Here is a 17,789-nt window from a genome sequence, read left to right as displayed (position 1 = left end):
GTCCCTGCCTGGCCTTCAGGTCACTCCTGCCCTGCCGCTGCAGCACACCATGTTCCTGATCGGACTGGGGAGCCGAGACAAATTTTAAAAATCCCAAGAGAAAGCGACAGCACTGGAAAGCAGCCCTCCTGCCACACAAGAAACCCTGGCCCGGTAGACTCCCTCTGTCCCCCTGCAGACCACGTCCCATCCCTCTGCACGTCTTCTCGCATCCCTCTGTCCTGCATCCCCCTGCACATCCTCCGGCATCCCCCTGTCCCGCATCCCCCTGTCCTCCGGCATCCCCCTGCACGCCCTCCCACGCCCCCCTGCCCACGGACGCTCGCAGCTCCCCTCCAGCGGGGACCGTGGCTTCTCCACCGCATTGCCCCACGCTGGCAACCCCCCACCCGCGCCCCAGAACGCTTCGAGCCGCCAGCAGCAGCACTGGAGCCGGCACGACACCCCCCACCCGCTGCCGCCTCGCCCCCCGCGGTGCCAGCGCAGAGAAGGGCGGCACGCAGCCGTGACGCCAGAGCGGCGGCGGGGTGGTAGTGAGGCTAAGAAATGCCATTGTTATGACGTCATCCTGCTGCCGTCCCCGCGCGGGACGGGCGCCAGGAGCCGCCCCCGGCGGGGCGGGCCGCGCAGCGCAGCGCGGCGCGGCGCAGCGGAGCGGGTCGCAGCGCAGCGCAGGGCGGGTCCCGGCGCAGAGCCGGTGCCGGGTGCGCTGGGCCGGGGCAGCCGCCGTGGCAGCAGCAGCAGCAGCAGCAGCAGCTCCAGCTCCTCTCGGCGGGGCGATGCGGATGGCGGTCGGCGCGGCAGCGGGCGAGGGGGCAGCGCAGAGCCCCGGCCCCGCCGCCGTCTCGCTGGGATTGAGCGTGGCCGTGATCTCCAGCCTGGTGAACGGCTCCACCTTCGTCCTGCAGAAGAAGGGGATCGTGCGGGCCCGCGGGCGAGGTAGGGGCCCCGCCGCTGCGGTGGCGACGGGCGGGAGCGCCCCCCCCCCCCCCCCCCCCACCTCCCCGGGGCCTCCCTCTCCCCTCCGCGCCGCCGCCCCCCGGTCCCCGGAACATCGCCCCCGGCACCGTGCGGGACGGGTCCCCCGGGGCCGCCCACCCCCGCGCAGCCCCCGCGGAAGGGCCGCGGCTGCCCCATGCTGCGGCAGCGACCGGCCCGGGGTGGGGGGTGGGGGTGCGTGGGGCCCAGCCCGTCCCGGGGGGCCGCAGAGGACAGGCACCCCCGGGTCTTGGCAGACCCTCTTCCCCCCAGGACCTCCCAAGGTGGGTGGTCACGGTGTCGCCTGGAGCAGGGGACACCTTCCAGGCGGCTGGAGCGGGGGAGCCGGCCTTAGTTTGTCACCTGAAGTGTGTTTGACATCAGAGGTCAATGACTGGAGCGCGGCGTGAGGGATGTGATGAATTACTGAAGAGACGACAGGTAGAGAGCAGTGAGGGTATGCTGAGTGTAGTCATCACCAACAGCTTCCCGATGTATGGCCTGCTTGCTGACCTTCTGTCACGCTGTCATACGGCGTTGGGGACTTGTGTGAACATGTGTGCACGCACATAGGTTTCTCTTGCGGTATTTTCATGTACTTGTGGGACTTTCCTACCTGTTTCTCTGGCTCAGAGAGTTTCTTGCCATGAATAGCACCAGCGCATCCTGTCACTTGTTTATTCTAGTTCTTCCACAAATACACACCACAAGTTACACCAGTCATGGAGTGGTTTCCTTTTGTAGGGAAGAAAGGCACAGCAGTTACATGAAATCACTCATTTTGCGTTGTTTTTTTTTTTTTAATATTGAAATCTCATGCCTCATTATTGTTCTCTGAGATGAACTTATTCAGGAACTGACTGTGCTATCTAGACAGTTTAGTTAAAACAAAGCTGTAAATTCACAGAGCATGAAGATTTTCTGTATTTTATTCTGACATTGGAAGTCCCCAAAGCATGCAGCATCTGAATAGCATTTTGCTAGTTGCATCTTGATGCTTTGAATATAGGAAAATACAATATATTTCTTTGTTCTTGATATCATCCTTTTCTGTGAGGGGAAAGTTGTAAACACAGGTTGCATGAGGCCTTTTAATTGTAGTTCTGTGGTCAATAGCCATTTGTTTTGCAGGTGATCGTGTCTGTGAGAGCATGTTTCCGTAGGTTCTGGGACCTCTTTCTTATGAAAAATCCTTTTTAGTGACCAGGACATGCATGGTATTTTCTCTGTATATGTGCGTGCATGTAAATGATATATATACATATATGTATTCCAGATGGTTAGTGCTAGAGCAGCATTGCATTTCTAGTGCCTGCTGCATCTAGAGAGTTCAGGGTGGATGCAGTAGAGCAGAGCAAGCTTGCAACCATGTTACTAGCTGATCAGCTGGCAGCCTGATCAAACAAGTTTATTTTGCCTTTTCTGCAATGACCTTATGGTTAAGGGCCTCAAAGTACTGTTTTGCAAGCATAGTGTCCCTTTCCCTCCAAGATGGCTGTAATCCATTTTTATTGTCCACAGAGAGATCATGTTTGCATCATAGGTACAAATCCTTTTTTGTAAGGGAAACAATGAGAAAATACGAGAGAAAGGAATGACTTTCCATCCCAAGGCAGCTGGAGAAGTTTCCATTCTGCAGTATAGTTGGGTCTAATTACTCGTGAAGAGCTTTCGATGGAGCACTGGGTTAAGCGGGTGATGGGTGTGTGCCTGCCTTGTCAGCACTGGCAGATGTAAAACATCCTGTTTTGAAGATACTACTGAAGTTTATCTGTGTATCTTGCCAAGCGATTCGAGTATTTCCTACTGCCATGCTCAGTATGGAGACATCCAGGCAAATACCCTAGGTTTCCCTCAATTTAATGTTGTGAAGCAGTGTGGTTCTGCCTTGAATCTAGCTGTTGGAGCTGTGAGCCCAAGATTGTCAGTGTCAGATGATGTCTTTTTTCCATTGGCTTCAGAAGGTGTTGTATAATTAACAAGGAGGCACTTCGTCTTTTCTCTCTTCTGTATTGAATCAATAATATAGTATCAATGCAATTAGTAATCCTCACTTAGTTAGAAATAGCAGTGGGTGACAAATATTTTGCAAAGTTATCTTACTTGAGTCAATATTTTCTATAATTTGTGCCCCCAACAGTGTTTTTATTTTATATGCAATAACAAAAGTCTAAAAAATGATTACACCCACTCTAAAGCTGGCCATTTTCATTAGTCATTTTCCATCTCATTTCAATTATATAGTGTGATTTCCAAGCGCTTAATGCTTTATACATCCCCAGAGTTATAGATTACTGTGTTTTTCTTTCATTTGGGATTTCAGGGTAGGTACAACATTGCCTAATGCTCCAGCAGCTCTTGAGAGAGCATCTTCCCAACTAAATGCACAGCTGAATTGCTAGAAAGAGGAATAGAATGTAAGAGCGTAGTGTGATGCCAAGGTCATGCTCGGTGGAGGCCAGGCTTCAGTTTAGTAAGCCGTCATTAGCCTTGATATTCTACAGAAACAGGACTTACAAAATGTGGTGCACAGGGTCCCCTGGCAAACTTCAAGGCAAGAGCCTGTAATCTGACAATGAAAATAATCATCCTTGAGTTTAGGAGACACTAAGGGACAATCCAGAGTTTTCACTCCTCTCTTTGATGTGTGGCAGTATATCGGGAATTCAGAGGCTTCAGCTGTAGCATTTTCCAGTGCTCAAATACAGGAGGATTGGTCCATGCTATGGTACTGCCAAAACTGCATGCTGAAACAATTACTCTGATACAATTTCTCTGATACAATTTCATTGAGGCTATATTACCAAGTTATGTTTTGTTTCCATAGGTTTCCCATTCTCCTAGTAGGGTTTCTAATGTCTGTGTTTAAATGGCACCCTCGGAAACATTTGGTGACATTTTGGATGCTCTTCTAATACCACATTAGCGTTGCATAGGTACTTCAATGGAAACCAGAACTTCTGACTAATATGTTAAGAAGGTCCAACTGGGACACTTAGGCCAAATCCAAGCACCTTCTCTCTTGTTTTTCTCCCTCTCTGTTGCCTTGAAGAAAAGGGTTAAGATGAGGGTCCTTAGCAGTTGAGACTGTTGAAATTATTCTATTTTGTAGTTCCAGTATTGCAATTTTATGTTTTTCTAATATATCTTCCTGTACTTCCTCTTCCAGGTACTTCGTACTTAACGGATATAGTATGGTGGTCTGGCACTATTGCAAGTAAGTATCTTAAAAGGTCCGGTTTTTATTTGAAGGGAGAAGTTATGGTTAGATGGTGAAATGAGATATCAGGAAATCTGGGTTCTCGTCTTGAATCTCACACTCACTTGTCATGAAATTCCCATTGCTCAGAAATATCCCACCTTCAGTAAACTCTCACTCTGGCTACTGTGTCTGACAGTGTTTGAGAAGGCAAAGAGCTGGGACAATCCCAAGTCAGACATCTGTCCAGATTTCTGAACCCTTTGGTACTTGCAGCCCTTGGCAGCCACGCCGCTGCTCGGACTCCGTGTTTCTGCATGGTTTGTGTCTCTGGATCATAGAATCATAGAATTGTTCAGGTTGGAAAAGACCTTTAAGATCATCAAGTCCAACTGTTAACCTAGCACTGCCATGCCCACCACTAAGCGATGTCTCTAAGCACCAAGTCTACATGTCTTTTAAATACCTCCAGGGATGGTGACTCAACCACTTCCCTGGGCAGCCTGTTCCAATGCTTGACAACCCTTTCAGTGAAGAAATTTTTCCTAATATCCAATCTAAACCTCCCCTGGTGCAACTTGAGGCCATTTCCTCTTGTCCTATGGCATGTTACTTGGAAGAAGAGACAAACACCTATCTCGCTACAACCTCCTTTCAGGTAGTTCATAGAATAGAATCATAAAATCATTAAGGTTGGAAAAGACCACTAGGATCATCAAGTCCAACCATCAACCCAATGCTACCATGCTTCCTAAACCATGTCCTGAAGTGCCATGTCTATATGTTTTTTCAACACCTCCAGGAATGGCAACTCCACCACCTCTCTGGGCAGCCTGTTCCAATGCCTGACCACTCTTTCAGTAAAGACATTTTTTACTAATATCCGATCAAAACATTCCCTGATGCAGCTTGAGGCCATTTCCTCTTATCCTATCATTAGTGACTTGGGAGAAGAGACCAACACCCACCTCGCTACAAAGTCCTTTCAGGTAGGTGTAGAAGAGTGATAAGGTCTCCCCTTAGCCTCCTCTTCTCCTGACTAAACAACCCCAGTTCCCTCAGCTCCTCCTCATAAGACTTGTTGTCCAGACCCTTCATCAGCTTCATTTCCCTTTTCTGGACACACTCCAGCAACTCAATGTCTTTTTTGTAGTGAGGAGCCCAAAACTGAACATAGTATTTGAGGTGTGGCCTCACAGAATCACAGAATGGTAGGTGTTGGAAGGGACCTCTGGAGATCATCTTGTCCAACCCCCCTGCTTGAGCAGGCACACCCAGAGCAGGGGGCACAGGAATGCGTCCAGGTGGGGTTTGAATGTCTCCAGGGAAGGAGACTCCACAGCCTCCCTGGGCAGCCTGTGCCACTGCGCTGGCACCCTCACAGGAAAGAAGTTTCTTCTCATGTTTAGCTGGAACTTCCTGTGTTCCAGCTTGTGCCCATTGCCCCTTGTCCTGTCATTGAGCACTATTGAAAAGAGCCAAGTCCCATCATCCTGACACCTACCATTTAGATATTTGTAAGTATTGCTGAGATCCCCCCTCAGTCTTCTCTTGTCCAGGCTGAACAAACCCAAGTCTCTCAGCCTTTCCTCATAATGGGAATGTTCCAGTCCCCTGATCATCTTGGTAGCTCTCTGCTGGACTTGCTCAAGCAGTTCCCTGTCCTTCTTAAACTGGGGGGCCCAGAACTGGACACAGTACTCCAAATGTGGTCTCACCAGGGCAGAGTAGAGGGAGAGGATAACCTCTCTCAATCTGCTGGTCACACTCCTTTTTATGCACCCCAGGATACCGTTGGCCTTCCTGGCCACAAGGGCACAGTGCTGGCTCATGGTCAGCCTGCTGTGCACCAGCACTCCCAGGTCCTTCTCAGCGGAGCCTCTTTCCAGTAGTTCAGTCCCCAGCCTGTACTGGTGCCTGGGGTTGTTCCTCCCCAGGTGCAGGACCTTGCACTTCCTCTTGTTGAATTTCATCAGGTTCCCCTTGGCCCAGCTCTCCAGCCTGTCCAGGTCTCGTTGGATGGCAGCACAGCCTTCTGGTGTATCAGCCACTCCTCCCAGCTTGGTATCATCAGCAAACTTGCTGAGGTTACACTATCCCATCATCCAGGTCATTGATGAATATGTTGACCAGGACTGGACCCAGCACAGACTCCTGGGAACATCACTAGTGACAGGCCTCCATCCAGACTCTGCCCTGTTGATCATGACCCTCTGAGTTTGTTGTTGAGCCAGTTCTCTACCCACCTCACTGTCCACTCATCCACCCCACACTTCCTTAGCTTGCCTGTGAGGAGGCTATGGGAGACAGTGTCGAACGCCTTACTGAAGTCAAGATGGAAAACATCCACTGCTTTCCCTTTGTTGACCCAGCCAGTCACACCATCATAGAAGGCTATCAGGTTGGTCAAGCATGGTCTTCCCTTGGTGAATCCATGTTGACTACTTCTGATAGTACCGAGTACAGGGGCACAATCCCTTCCCTACTCCTGCTGGCCGCACTAGTCCTGATACAAGCCAGGATGCTGTTGGCCTTCTTGGCCACCTGGGCACACTGCTGGCTCATGGTCAGCCACCTGCCGACCACCACCCCCAGGTCCTTCTCTGCCAGGCAGCTCTCCAGCCACTCTTCCCCAAGCCTGTAGCGTTGTATGGGGTTGTTGTGACCCAAGTGCAGGATCCAGCACTTGGCCTTGTTAAACTTCATACAGTTGGCCTCGGCTCATTGATCCAGCCTGTCCAGGTCCCTCTGCAGTGCCTCCCCACCCTCCAGCAGATCGACACTCCCACCCAATTTGGTGTTATCTGCAAACTTACTGAGGGTGCACTCAATCCCCTCATCCAGATCATTGATAAAGATATTAAACAAGACTGGCCCCAACACTGAGCTCTGGGGAACACAACCTGTGACTGGCTGCCAATTGGATTTAGCTCCTTTTACCACAACTCTCTGGACTCGGCCATCCAGCCAGTTTTTTACCTGGAGAGCAATAAGGCCGCCTCTGAGCCTCCTTTTTTCCAGGCTAAACAACCCCACTTCCCCCAGCTGCTCCTCATAAAACCTGCTCTCCAAACCCTTCACCAGCTTCGTTGCCTTTCTTTGGCCACACTCCAGCACCTCCATGTCCTTCTTGTAGTGAGGGACTGAAACTGAACACAGTATTTGAGGTGCAGCCTTGTGCTGGTCTGCTCAGTTTTTAATAAAAGTCAAAGCTGAATAAGAAATTGTTGCTCTGAACAAAAGGGCTCATTGAGCACATGTTATTCTTTAGATCAGAAAGCACTTAGCCAGCCTCAACTAAAAAAATAGAAAAAAATCCTTTTTCATTTCTAGTTTGACAGATACAGTTTCAATTTTGCTTTTAATCTACAAGATTAATGTGAAACCTTGTGTGGTGCTGATATGAGATCAGTGTAATTTCACTCTTTGTATCTTTGTAAACTCTGCTCAGGCTAAGTTCACTCTCTGATGTGAATCCAGAGCATGGGGAGCAGCTAGCTTTCTCCTCTTGCAGTTCAGCCCTAATTCTGCCTGCGAGCCTAAAATCATACCCCGCTTTTAGACTCCAACCCAGCCTTTTGCAAATTATTTGGAAATGTTCTGCTGCTGTTTCTGCGAAGTGTATGCATCCAGTTGTGCCCCTTGTTTTGTGACAACAAGGTAAGTCCCTGATTTTGTTGCCTTCAAGGTATGCAAAAGGAATGGGAACAGATAGATCCCTTGAAGGACAAAGTTCACAGCAATTGGAGAAGCCAGGAGAGCTTCAGAGGAGAGTTCTTGGCTAATTTAATCTGAGTTTAAGTAGTACTTTGTCAGCTTCCTCCTCTGCCAGGATCACTACTGCCTAAGTACCAAGAAATCTGTGCGTTAATCACTGCTGTTCATCGCTTGTGAGGCTCCCGTCTTGAATCTCTGAGCAGAAGGAGTTAAAATAAGAGAGGTTTTATTACAGGAGTTTTTCCTGGTGAATCAGAGAAAGTGATTTCATGTTTAAAAGAGCTGACAGAATTGACTGAAGGCAAAATAGCTGAAGGGAATGGTATCAGTTGGCTTTTGTCCAGTAGCTAGGTGCAGGTATTTCAAAATAAGCCTCAGTAAGTTTACAAAGGAACAAAGGGAAGAATTGCTTAAGGATATTATAGATTCAGAATTGCAACAGAGTCTCAAACAGCAATAGCAAGGGCCAGGTAGGCACCCATGGGATGCAGAGAAAGGCGAAGTTTGGGGGATTAGCAATATCCCCAGTAATTTGTGTGAAATTATAACAGTTGACATAATTTTCTCAATCAGGGAATTTGGAGTTTGGATGACTAACAAAACCCCCATAAACTCTATCAACTTGTTTTCACTATATTTGTTGAGGCGGTGAACGCGCATTACTGTGTTGGCATGCTGACTCAGCATAACACTGCCTAACGATTTTGGGGCCTTGGGATCCACTGGATTACTGAAGACTTCAAAGGAAGGGCTACGGATTCTGCTAAGGGATTCTCTTAAGAGTCAAAAGAGCAATTGCAGCATGTGTACAGGTATTTCAATGAGCATTAAACTAATTAATTGGCTAATTAATTCGTTTCAGTGCAGGTTTTCATAGCAGCGTAGGTGTGGCTGGTTTTTATGGTGGACACATCTACGTTAGCGTTTTATTGCAGATGGGGTATGCACCTGTGAAGCGAGTCTCCTGTTTGTCTCCACGGATTGAGCTTTCTTTCATGTGGAGCAGTGTTTGAGCTGAACTGGACTTGAAGATAAAACTAGGCTGGAAGATGCACTCTAGGAACATGCCTAACACACACCAGCTGCAAACAGACTTTCAGTCCGTGGGAGCAGGCTGAAATTAGTCTGAAATAAAACCCCCAACATGCATACAGCAGACATCTTTTGCTGTATGGATCTACTTCTGGTCTCCTGGCTAATGTAGACATGTCAGTGTGCATCAAGTTTTGTGTTGCAATAACTTTGGAGATATTGGTACTCCTTTAGCAAGCTTAAAGTTTGGTGTGCCTTCAAGAACTGAAGTCATGAATTGACTTGCAGCACTGATGTATCTGGAGAGGAATTTCTATCCAGAGAGGACTGGATAGGTTGGCAGCAGAGGTCCTCAACATCAGGTAGATGGTAACGATTATTGAGATTCTTTTTTTAATTGGTCTTAATTAGTCCTGGTCTGTTGTTCGTAGGGGTAGGAGACTGTTACTATTACTCCATGGTGTTACTGAAAACTTCTGGTAAGTTCAGTTGCTCTACAGTATGTGCAGTTTGACTGAAGTTTCAGACACCTAATGTGTGGATCAATGTTGGTTCTTCTAACAAAAAGTTAAGACAGCTGACCTCCAAAAAAAGCAGCCTTTTGTCAAAGTCACTTGGAAATGCATGTAATCTGCAGAAACACAGTGTGCTAGCTGTGTCCTGTCCTCCACGCAAGATATGCCCTGGTGCCTTCAGATGCCTTGAAGATAATGCCAAAGTCACCATGTACATCTGCTGAAAAACAAGCCCAAGGCTGATAGCTGAGTTACTCTGTTCCCAGGGGCAGGGAAAATTCAGGAGACCATCACTGAGCCTTGTGCTCTAGAAATGCTGCTTATTAACTTCTCTGGCTCACTCCTGCACATAGAGAAAGCCTCAGTCAATTGAATCAGTATAATTTCCCACACACTGCTGTCTTGTAAGTTTGTTTATCTCCTTCATGTCTCCTGTAGGTTACACAGGTCATTGGCTCTACTGATAATGTGAGCTAATTGGGTAAATTAATTAATGTTTGCACAGTGCTTTGCAGGTGTAAAGAACAGGATGATGGTAACAATATGTGATAGTCAAGGGCAATGCCAGCCTGAACTTAAAGACAGTTTGGATTCTTGAAATGTTTTTAAATGCTGATAATGGCTCTTTACATCAACTGGAAATTTGAGCTGTGAAATAAGCTGAATTTATGTTCACTCTCAAGGTTTTTGCCAGTTACCACAGACCCTGTAACTATGCAAGCATCGTGTTGACTTGTTATAAACTTGCCAGCCCTTGCAAAACCATCCAGCTTTTTTTTTTTTAACTGAAAACTTGAACGCATGAACTGTTTATCACAGCTGTGATGTGCAATAGTGTGGTACATCTTGGAATTTGCTTTTATTGGGGGAAAGAAAAAAAGAAGATTGTGAGGCTGTTATTGTGACTTGTCAGGGATCTGTTCTTTTCACAGTGGTCAGGAATTACTTTTGATGTATAGTGCTGTGAAAATTTGATGTGGCCTACTGTATATCGAAGAGCCCTTATGCAGGTGCTTTTTATTTCATTAGTAGGTTCCTTCCCTCAGTACTGTCCTTCTTTTCCCCCCAAAAGGTAACACTGCTGTTAGGAACTATAATCGAGCGCATTCGTGTTACGTGTGTGCACGTTCCAAAGCTGAAATTGTGGGTTATATATACTTTTAGCCCTCCTCATATAAGTATTTGAGTGTAATGTTGAGACATTTAAGTGTAATCCATGAGTGTTTCTAATTCATAGTTTTATTTATATTCAACTAAGAGAAGTTGCAAATGAGATAATTTACTGTGCCCTCTTGGATCTTCTTGTGCAGCAAATAAAGATCCTATATTAAAAAGTAATTTAAAAATATAGAAAAATCCCAGCCATTTTGTTTAAGTGCAAAATTAACAAGAGCTAAGCAAATTTGTAATATCTGTTTTCTAGTTAGGTCAGTCTTTCCCATACGGTATTGGGTAAGTTTTCATTGCTTCTTTTTACAAAGGGATTTAAAGGCTTATTTCTGGTTCTCTTGACAGTGGCTCTGGGTCAAATAGGGAATTTCTTGGCCTACACTGCAGTCCCAACTGTGCTAGTGACGCCCTTGGGAGCTCTTGGCGTTCCATTTGGGTAAGAGTTTGCTTTTCTTGTTCTTATCTGAATGTTGTTACTACTTAATAAAATGTCAGATAGACTCAGTGACCACTGGAGGTCCACTGAGAAGACATCAGGCTTGTGAGTGTTAATGATGTATTATAAGGTCCCCTATTCCTGTTTTCCCCAGCAAAGTGGTGGTGGGGAAGAGAGGGTTCCTGAGTATCTTCTGCTTTAACTGTCACTACGATATGGAACAGAGAAACTTCCCCCCCCCCCCCCCCCCCCCCCTTTCACTGTGGTTGTTCTGGACTCTCCTACTTATTCTCTTATTCACAGTTCCCTTACTATGTAGATCTGTCCTTTTGCCTCACATTCTTTCTCTCCCCTGCTATCCACAACCCACATGTGTTTATTGATGCTGATTTTCATTTAATTGGATTTGGCCCTGTTTCCAGAAGTGGGAGTCCCTTGCATATGCATGCCCACAGCTTCTTGAATGTTATGCTCATGTGAAGGGAGGGAACAAAAAAGGCAGTGAGTGTTCCTAAAAGGAGTTTAATATGCGACTAAATGTTTTGTGAATAGCTGAACTACATTTATGAACCCACTGCAGTTTAAAAACACAATTCTTTAAAAACGAGCTGTGCATTGCCTTGAGATTTTTCTGTTGCCTACTGTTGGCTGTACTGGTCATCTAATTCAGAGTGCAGATTGCTTTGTATGGGCTTCATGGCTGTCTTTAGTTTTATACACCACGAAGCACACTGATGGTGCTCTACTTACCACCTATTATTTTATCCTAATACACATAATTTTGTGTATTTCAGGCAGCTACATGTCTGAACTGAGCCCTGTAATGTTTGTAACCGAAGTCCGCTTTTATCTCTTGACTGTGTAGCACCTAAAAAAGGGGGCTTTGTGAAAACTCACCAAATTGTTAACCCTAGGTAGAGATCTGCCTCAGATGTCAGATGCCTGGGTTTGGGTTTGTTTGGAGGTGGTCATGTGATGTTGTGGTTGCATTTTTTGTTGTTTTGGGTTGGGGTGTTTTTGGTTTTTGTTTTGTTTTGCTGAGATGAAACATCAAAGACTGAGTAAGACTGAGACTGGAGGAATCTTTCCTAAGATAAGTCAGAAATGTATTTTGAGGATCCACCAATGTTTAGCTGAAGATCCACCAACATTTGATACTATTCCTTTAGGAGGGAAATTCATGTGGGATGTGACTGTTGGAGCATTATTAGCAGGATGTAGTCAAACTTTTAATTTTCTTCCTCTTTGTGAAAGGTCCATTTTGGCTTCTTACTTACTGAAAGAAAAACTGAACATTCTTGGCAAGCTGGGATGTTTGCTGAGCTGCGCTGGGTCTGTCGTTCTCATCATCCATTCCCCAAAGTCCGAGAGTGTAACAACTCAGGCTGAGCTTGAAGAGAAGCTTACAAATCCAGGTACTTTGCTCTTTATTAACTCATAATGATTTTGTGAGATTGATCAAGAGCGTGCAGGAGGAAGAGGCTTACCACTGCCACCAGGCAGGAAAATTGACTTCTGAAGAAACCGGGATGTGACAGAGGCAAACCAGTACAGCTTTTGTGTGGGAAAATGATGCCTTGCTGTACTTGGCACTCATCAGATTTATTGATAAAAGTGTACAGAAAGGAAAATGTGGATACCTTTGAAAATGTTATCCTGCACAGCAAGCTCAGAACGATGGCCATTTGAACTTGTGATTTTCTAAAATTATGAAAAAGTATATCTTGCTACTTAGAGATGAAGGGTATAATTCTAGGATGTCAATGTAAGTTGTTTTATACAAAACAAAAAATACTGATTGTCTTTTGTTCTTTAATTCTGCATTTGTTTTTTTTATTAAAAGTTTATACTAGGTACCAGTTATGTTCCAAGCACATTTCTTTGCACAATAAAGATGTGTAGAAATATGCTGTTGAGACATATGCTGAAATGCCTGTTCTTTCTCACAGGGAATGTAAAACCCCACTAGTTCCTGGAGGACACAGGCCAGTGCTTATATGTGCCAGACCCACTTTTATTTTTCTTGCATAAGAGCTAAACTGCCACCTATTATTTCCTTTAATTGCTTTAGGTGAGAGAAACTCAAACCTAATAACATCAGCTATCAAAAAAAATTTACAAACAAAGAAAAGAAAGCAAATACCCTGGTCTAAATTTCCCATTTCAGTCTGGCCAAAATGAATTGGAAATATATTGCTTTAAAACTGTAGAGCACGAAATGTTTTTCACCAGTCTAATCTGTGTACTGATGCTGTAATGTAAATGATACGGTCTCTCAGTTCTTCCAACTCCCCCTGCTCAGCTTAATGGGTTCTAACTTTATGTTTAAGCTCTTTGCTAGATCCATGTATCACGCTTTACTGAACTGGTTATTGATGAGGTGTTATCACTGCTGTCTGTCATAGAGGGTTTTAAGGAGTATAATCCTCATGGAAGAGAGAATGGAAAGGAAAAAAAGCCATCTTAAATCCAGTTCAGATGTGCAGCAGTGTATATTTTACTACATGATGATTTGTTTTACCCAAAGAACATGACAACGTAATCAATTGCAGATGCCCACAACACCTCTAAAAGCACAGTGATTTGGATCTATATTCAATAGCAAATCTTAATCCTGGTGTATAGCTGAAGTTCACTGGTATGACATGATTCGCCTACTAAAACCTTTAGAAGACCCAGAGTTCTCACCTTGTTGTTATCTTGTTTTCTTTTTGTTTTCCAGTTTTCGTGGGTTACCTCTGCATAGTGCTGCTAATGCTTCTCCTGCTTATCTTCTGGATAGCTCCAGCTCATGGACCTACTAATATCATGGTTTACATCAGTATTTGCTCTCTGTTGGGCAGTTTCACTGTTCCCAGCACAAAAGGCATTGGGCTGGCTGCTCAAGACATCTTTCACAATAACCCCTCGAGTCAAAGGGCTCTGTACCTCTGTCTGGTACTTCTGGCAGTATTAGGATGTAGCATTATCATTCAGTTCAGATACATCAATAAGGCACTGGAATGTTTCGACTCCTCTGTATTTGGTGCCATCTACTATGTTGTGTTTACCACCCTAGTCCTGCTGGCTTCGGCCATCCTTTTCAGGGAATGGAGTAATGTAGGAGTGGTAGATTTCTTAGGAATGGCTTGTGGATTCACCACAGTATCTATTGGAATTGTTCTTATACAAGTCTTCAAGGAATTCAACTTCAATATTGGGGATTTAAATAAACCTAACATGAAGACAGATTAAAATATTTTTTGAGAGGAAACTGGATGGCTCAGGGAAGGATGCAAGCCTTTCATTTCTAGGTCACTGATTCAAATATGATTCAGGTTGGTAGTTACCCTCTGACGATTTGGTGGCCTACGTGAAATGAATTGGAGGCCTCCATCCAGTTTCAAAGGAACAGTTGTCCATGTACCCCAGTCAACACAATAAATTACCTTAATTGGAACCACTGATTGAGTCAGCATAGAGACCGATGTATTTCCTTACTGTAAAAAGGTAATCCATCAGAAAAGATCTGGGGATATTCCGACAGACCTGTGTGTGAAAGCTTGCATTGTGGCTTCTGAGGTACTGTTTCTGTGGGCAGAGAACATCAGTTTCTAATGCACTCAATCTGATACCTTTCATGAGTGATGTATACCTTAAAATATTGGGGGGGGGGGGGGGTGGGGGGGGAAGTGAGTGAAACAATTTTGTTAATCTCAATATAGCAATGTGTTCACCGTCAAGGCTGTGAATCCTGAGGCAAACATTGGCTGAACCATGGACTGCAGATTTGTCCTTTTTAGTGACTGTCTCGGCAATTTGGTCTGCCATGCGGTGAAGACACTCCAGGGTTTGCAACTGAATTCTTTATACAGAGCAGTGGACCCTTAAAAAATCTTTCACTAATTACTTATCAGCTGATGGTAGTGTCCAGGTATGCATTTTTCTTTGTAACTTATGTGCATTAAGACATACCGCGTTCATCTGAAAGTTTTAAATGAGGAGCAGACAGAAAGACTGTGAAAGATGTGAAAATGATGCACAGATTCATTGCCTATATGGTGGCTTATCTGTAAGCAGATCAGAACTATTTCAGTGCCTTTGTAATCCAAAAATACAGCATAAATGTGAATGTATTTGTTTCAGATGGCCTATAACGGTCTAATAATTTAATTTCACTGTCAATAATATTGAGCTGTATTAAAATTCTAAACATGTAAAGCATCCAGAAGGAGCCACACATTTTTGGAAGAATTTACAAACCTGAACTGAAACCCTTAGATGCCTTGACAGCTTCTGAAAAAAGACATAGTCCTAATGGGAAGTGGTAATCTACGGGGCAACTGTTTAAAGCACTCCAGCATACCTTACTTTTAGTTAAGTGATGAAATACAGGTAACTATTTTGTGAAGTGGCTAATAAGCAGGGGCCGCAACAAAATAAATTTAAGAGAGGGAAGAGCATGAGATTTCTCATAGCTCAAAAAACAGATGGTCTGATCCTCTTGTAATGTGGGAAAAGGAGGTTAAAGACTGAAAAAGAATAGGCATTTGGAGAGCTGAGTTTCAGATAACTGACAGGGATATACACCCAGATCCAGTAATTTACAGACCCATGTGAACAGTTCAGCCATAATATTTTGGCAGGTAGTACAGATAGCTTAAGCTATGATTGGAACGATTCTGAACTGTTCAGTTTAAACCATTTTGAGAATATTGATATGTGAAAGAAATAGTTCATTTTCACTTATATTTGGGAGTTAAAACATCACAAGTCAAAAACTTCTCAGAAAAGCTTGAAAAGTAATGAATGTCGGGTTTGATTTAAGTGCCAAAACGGAAGGGTACAGTGGAACTCTCAACATCTCTAGTTCAGAACAAAACAACCAAAAAAACCCCAACATGATTATGAGACAGTATTTGAAAAAGTTCATGACACTTTATCAAGAAATCATGAATGTAGCTTTGTGCCTGGCTGAGAGGAATGTGGACATTGATTAATGGGGAGTAATACTGTCCACTCTCAATATGGCTTTTTGTTGACCTGAATTAATGTTACCTTAAAACTCAGCCTCCATTTTCATTTAAAAGGAATCTTATAAAGGCAGCAATAATCGTCAACAGTGAATCCTAAGGATTTAGTATTCTGAAGGGACTGTTCTGAGGGAGTAAGAGCCCCGCTATGTTATTTGGAAACTTGTTTTATAACTTCAGACTGTGGGGGAATGACACTGAGTTGGCAGATAGGCCAGCACGGAAACTGGGTATCTTGTGAGATAAAATAGCGCTAGCAGAGAAAAGGCCATCTTCATGGATTTTCAAATATTGTGTATGGTTTCTAGAAAGTTTGAGAATTGAGGGGAATTGGACTATGAAAGCTGGTTAAAACTAACGTCTGTCCATCATTGATTGGAAGATGGTATCTTGGTTCTCAGCAGACAGTTATCTTTTGTCATATTAGTTCCCTTTTTTTTTTTTGATTGAAACTAGAATTGTACATAGGTTATGAGACCTGTAGTGACCTACTTTTCAAATCAATGTTAGCTGTTTTCTGAAGCAGTCAAGTTGTCTTTTGAAAAATTCAGATTCAGAGTTCATGAGTTGCATGTTGGTTTTGTACTAGCCTTTAATCTCTGAACACTTCTGTGAAAATCTTTAGGACAGAATGGAAATGATTGTGGTCTTAGTCCTTCTTTGGCCATATTCGTTTGTCTTGTTTTGTTTTAAAATTCATTCCTATTTATTTAGAAAGTGCCTATCCTAGTATGTTAGGTGCGTATGCAAATTATTAGTAAATATGAGATCCAAAATAACTTGACTGCCCTGTCTAAACCTTGCCATTTTCTGCTCCATACACACAAGTTTGCTTGATAAGCACTCACTATGCAGAGTAAGAATAAAGTAGCAGCCGTGTTCTGTGGTCCTCTGACCATCCTCACAGGTGGTAAATGTCTGCATAGGTTTCTTCTCTTCTCCCCAGCTGCTCCTCATCTGTGATGAGCTTTCTAGAAATGTCTAGTTAACCTTGTTTAAAACAGAGGTGTCAAAAGCCAGCACATAAGGTGAAGAAAATTCTCGTGGCCTTGCCCATAATTTATATCTGCAGCCTTTTACATCATGAATGCTAAATAACAGAAACCTTTATTTTTGCTACTTTGTTCAGTATGCAGCAGTGTTCTTTTGAGGTTTGCTGTACCTGGATCTGGTTCAGTTCTAACTTTAGAAATGTATTAGCAATTTCTGTTGTCACTGTTGGTAAGATTCTTCTCCCCTCCATCCCACACCCTCCTCATTCTAGGTGTCCTACCTTTTTTTAGTCCTGTTGCTTTTCTGATTTAAAAGAAGGCACCGCTGAAGTTGAATTTTAGCCTTTCCCTCTTTATTTCCCACCCACCCAGCCCTTTGACAAGTAAGCACTTTGAATAAGACAGATATCTGAGTTCCATCATCTCAGGGAGCAAATGTGCATAGTTGTCTCCTGAGCTTTGGTGTCTCTCACGGGTCTGCCCTTTTCACGTTCTCTTTGCATTACATCTGTCGACAGCTATGAGCCAGGTGACCTTAGTTCTGATTCCAAGGTACAAGTGGGAGAGGCTACACATGCAAAAAGTGGACTCATTACAGTGGTGGGATGCATTTGAATGAAATGCAAATCCGTGTGAAGGGTGTTTCACTCCGTAGGTCTGGCTACTATTATACTCGTCAAACATATTTACTTGGTACTCACTTGAAGATAGCTCTTTGATCATTATCCCTTCAGTCTA

At 44.3% G+C, this 17,789-nt stretch overlaps 1 protein-coding gene across 2 annotated transcripts; it reads left to right on the top strand.

Annotated features, from left to right (window-relative positions):
* The first annotated feature begins 354 nt into the window (after window positions 1–354).
* Window positions 355–17,426, top strand: NIPA1 (NIPA magnesium transporter 1). 2 transcript variants are annotated; one of them, XM_064438245.1, is made up of 6 exons: window positions 355–939; window positions 4,148–4,195; window positions 9,358–9,405; window positions 10,957–11,047; window positions 12,302–12,462; window positions 13,770–17,426. In XM_064438245.1, the coding sequence occupies exons 1-6, from the start codon at window positions 558–560 to the stop codon at window positions 14,279–14,281; spliced, it is 1,242 nt and encodes a 413-aa protein (XP_064294315.1). In that variant the 5' UTR covers window positions 355–557; the 3' UTR covers window positions 14,282–17,426. The 2 variants fall into 2 exon arrangements, with proteins under 2 accessions (XP_064294315.1, XP_064294325.1); XM_064438255.1 differs by lacking the exon at window positions 9,358–9,405 and having other exon boundaries at window positions 543–939.
* The last annotated feature ends 363 nt before the right edge of the window (window positions 17,427–17,789 follow it).

Source organism: Phalacrocorax carbo, chromosome 1, assembly GCF_963921805.1.
Source record: "Phalacrocorax carbo chromosome 1, bPhaCar2.1, whole genome shotgun sequence".
NCBI lineage: Eukaryota > Metazoa > Chordata > Aves > Suliformes > Phalacrocoracidae > Phalacrocorax > Phalacrocorax carbo.
This window is presented reverse-complemented; position numbering and strand designations above follow the sequence as displayed.

Excerpts from the sequence above, each read along its gene's own strand:
- NIPA1 (XM_064438245.1), top strand. The coding sequence starts at position 558 with ATGACGTCATCCTGCTGCCGTCCCCGCGCGGGACGGGCGCCAGGAGCC. Across the intron at positions 940-4,147 it reads CGTGCGGGCCCGCGGGCGAG|GTACTTCGTACTTAACGGAT; the intron begins GTAGGGGCCCCG and ends TTCCTCTTCCAG. Across the intron at positions 9,406-10,956 it reads GGTGTTACTGAAAACTTCTG|TGGCTCTGGGTCAAATAGGG; the intron begins GTAAGTTCAGTT and ends TTCTCTTGACAG.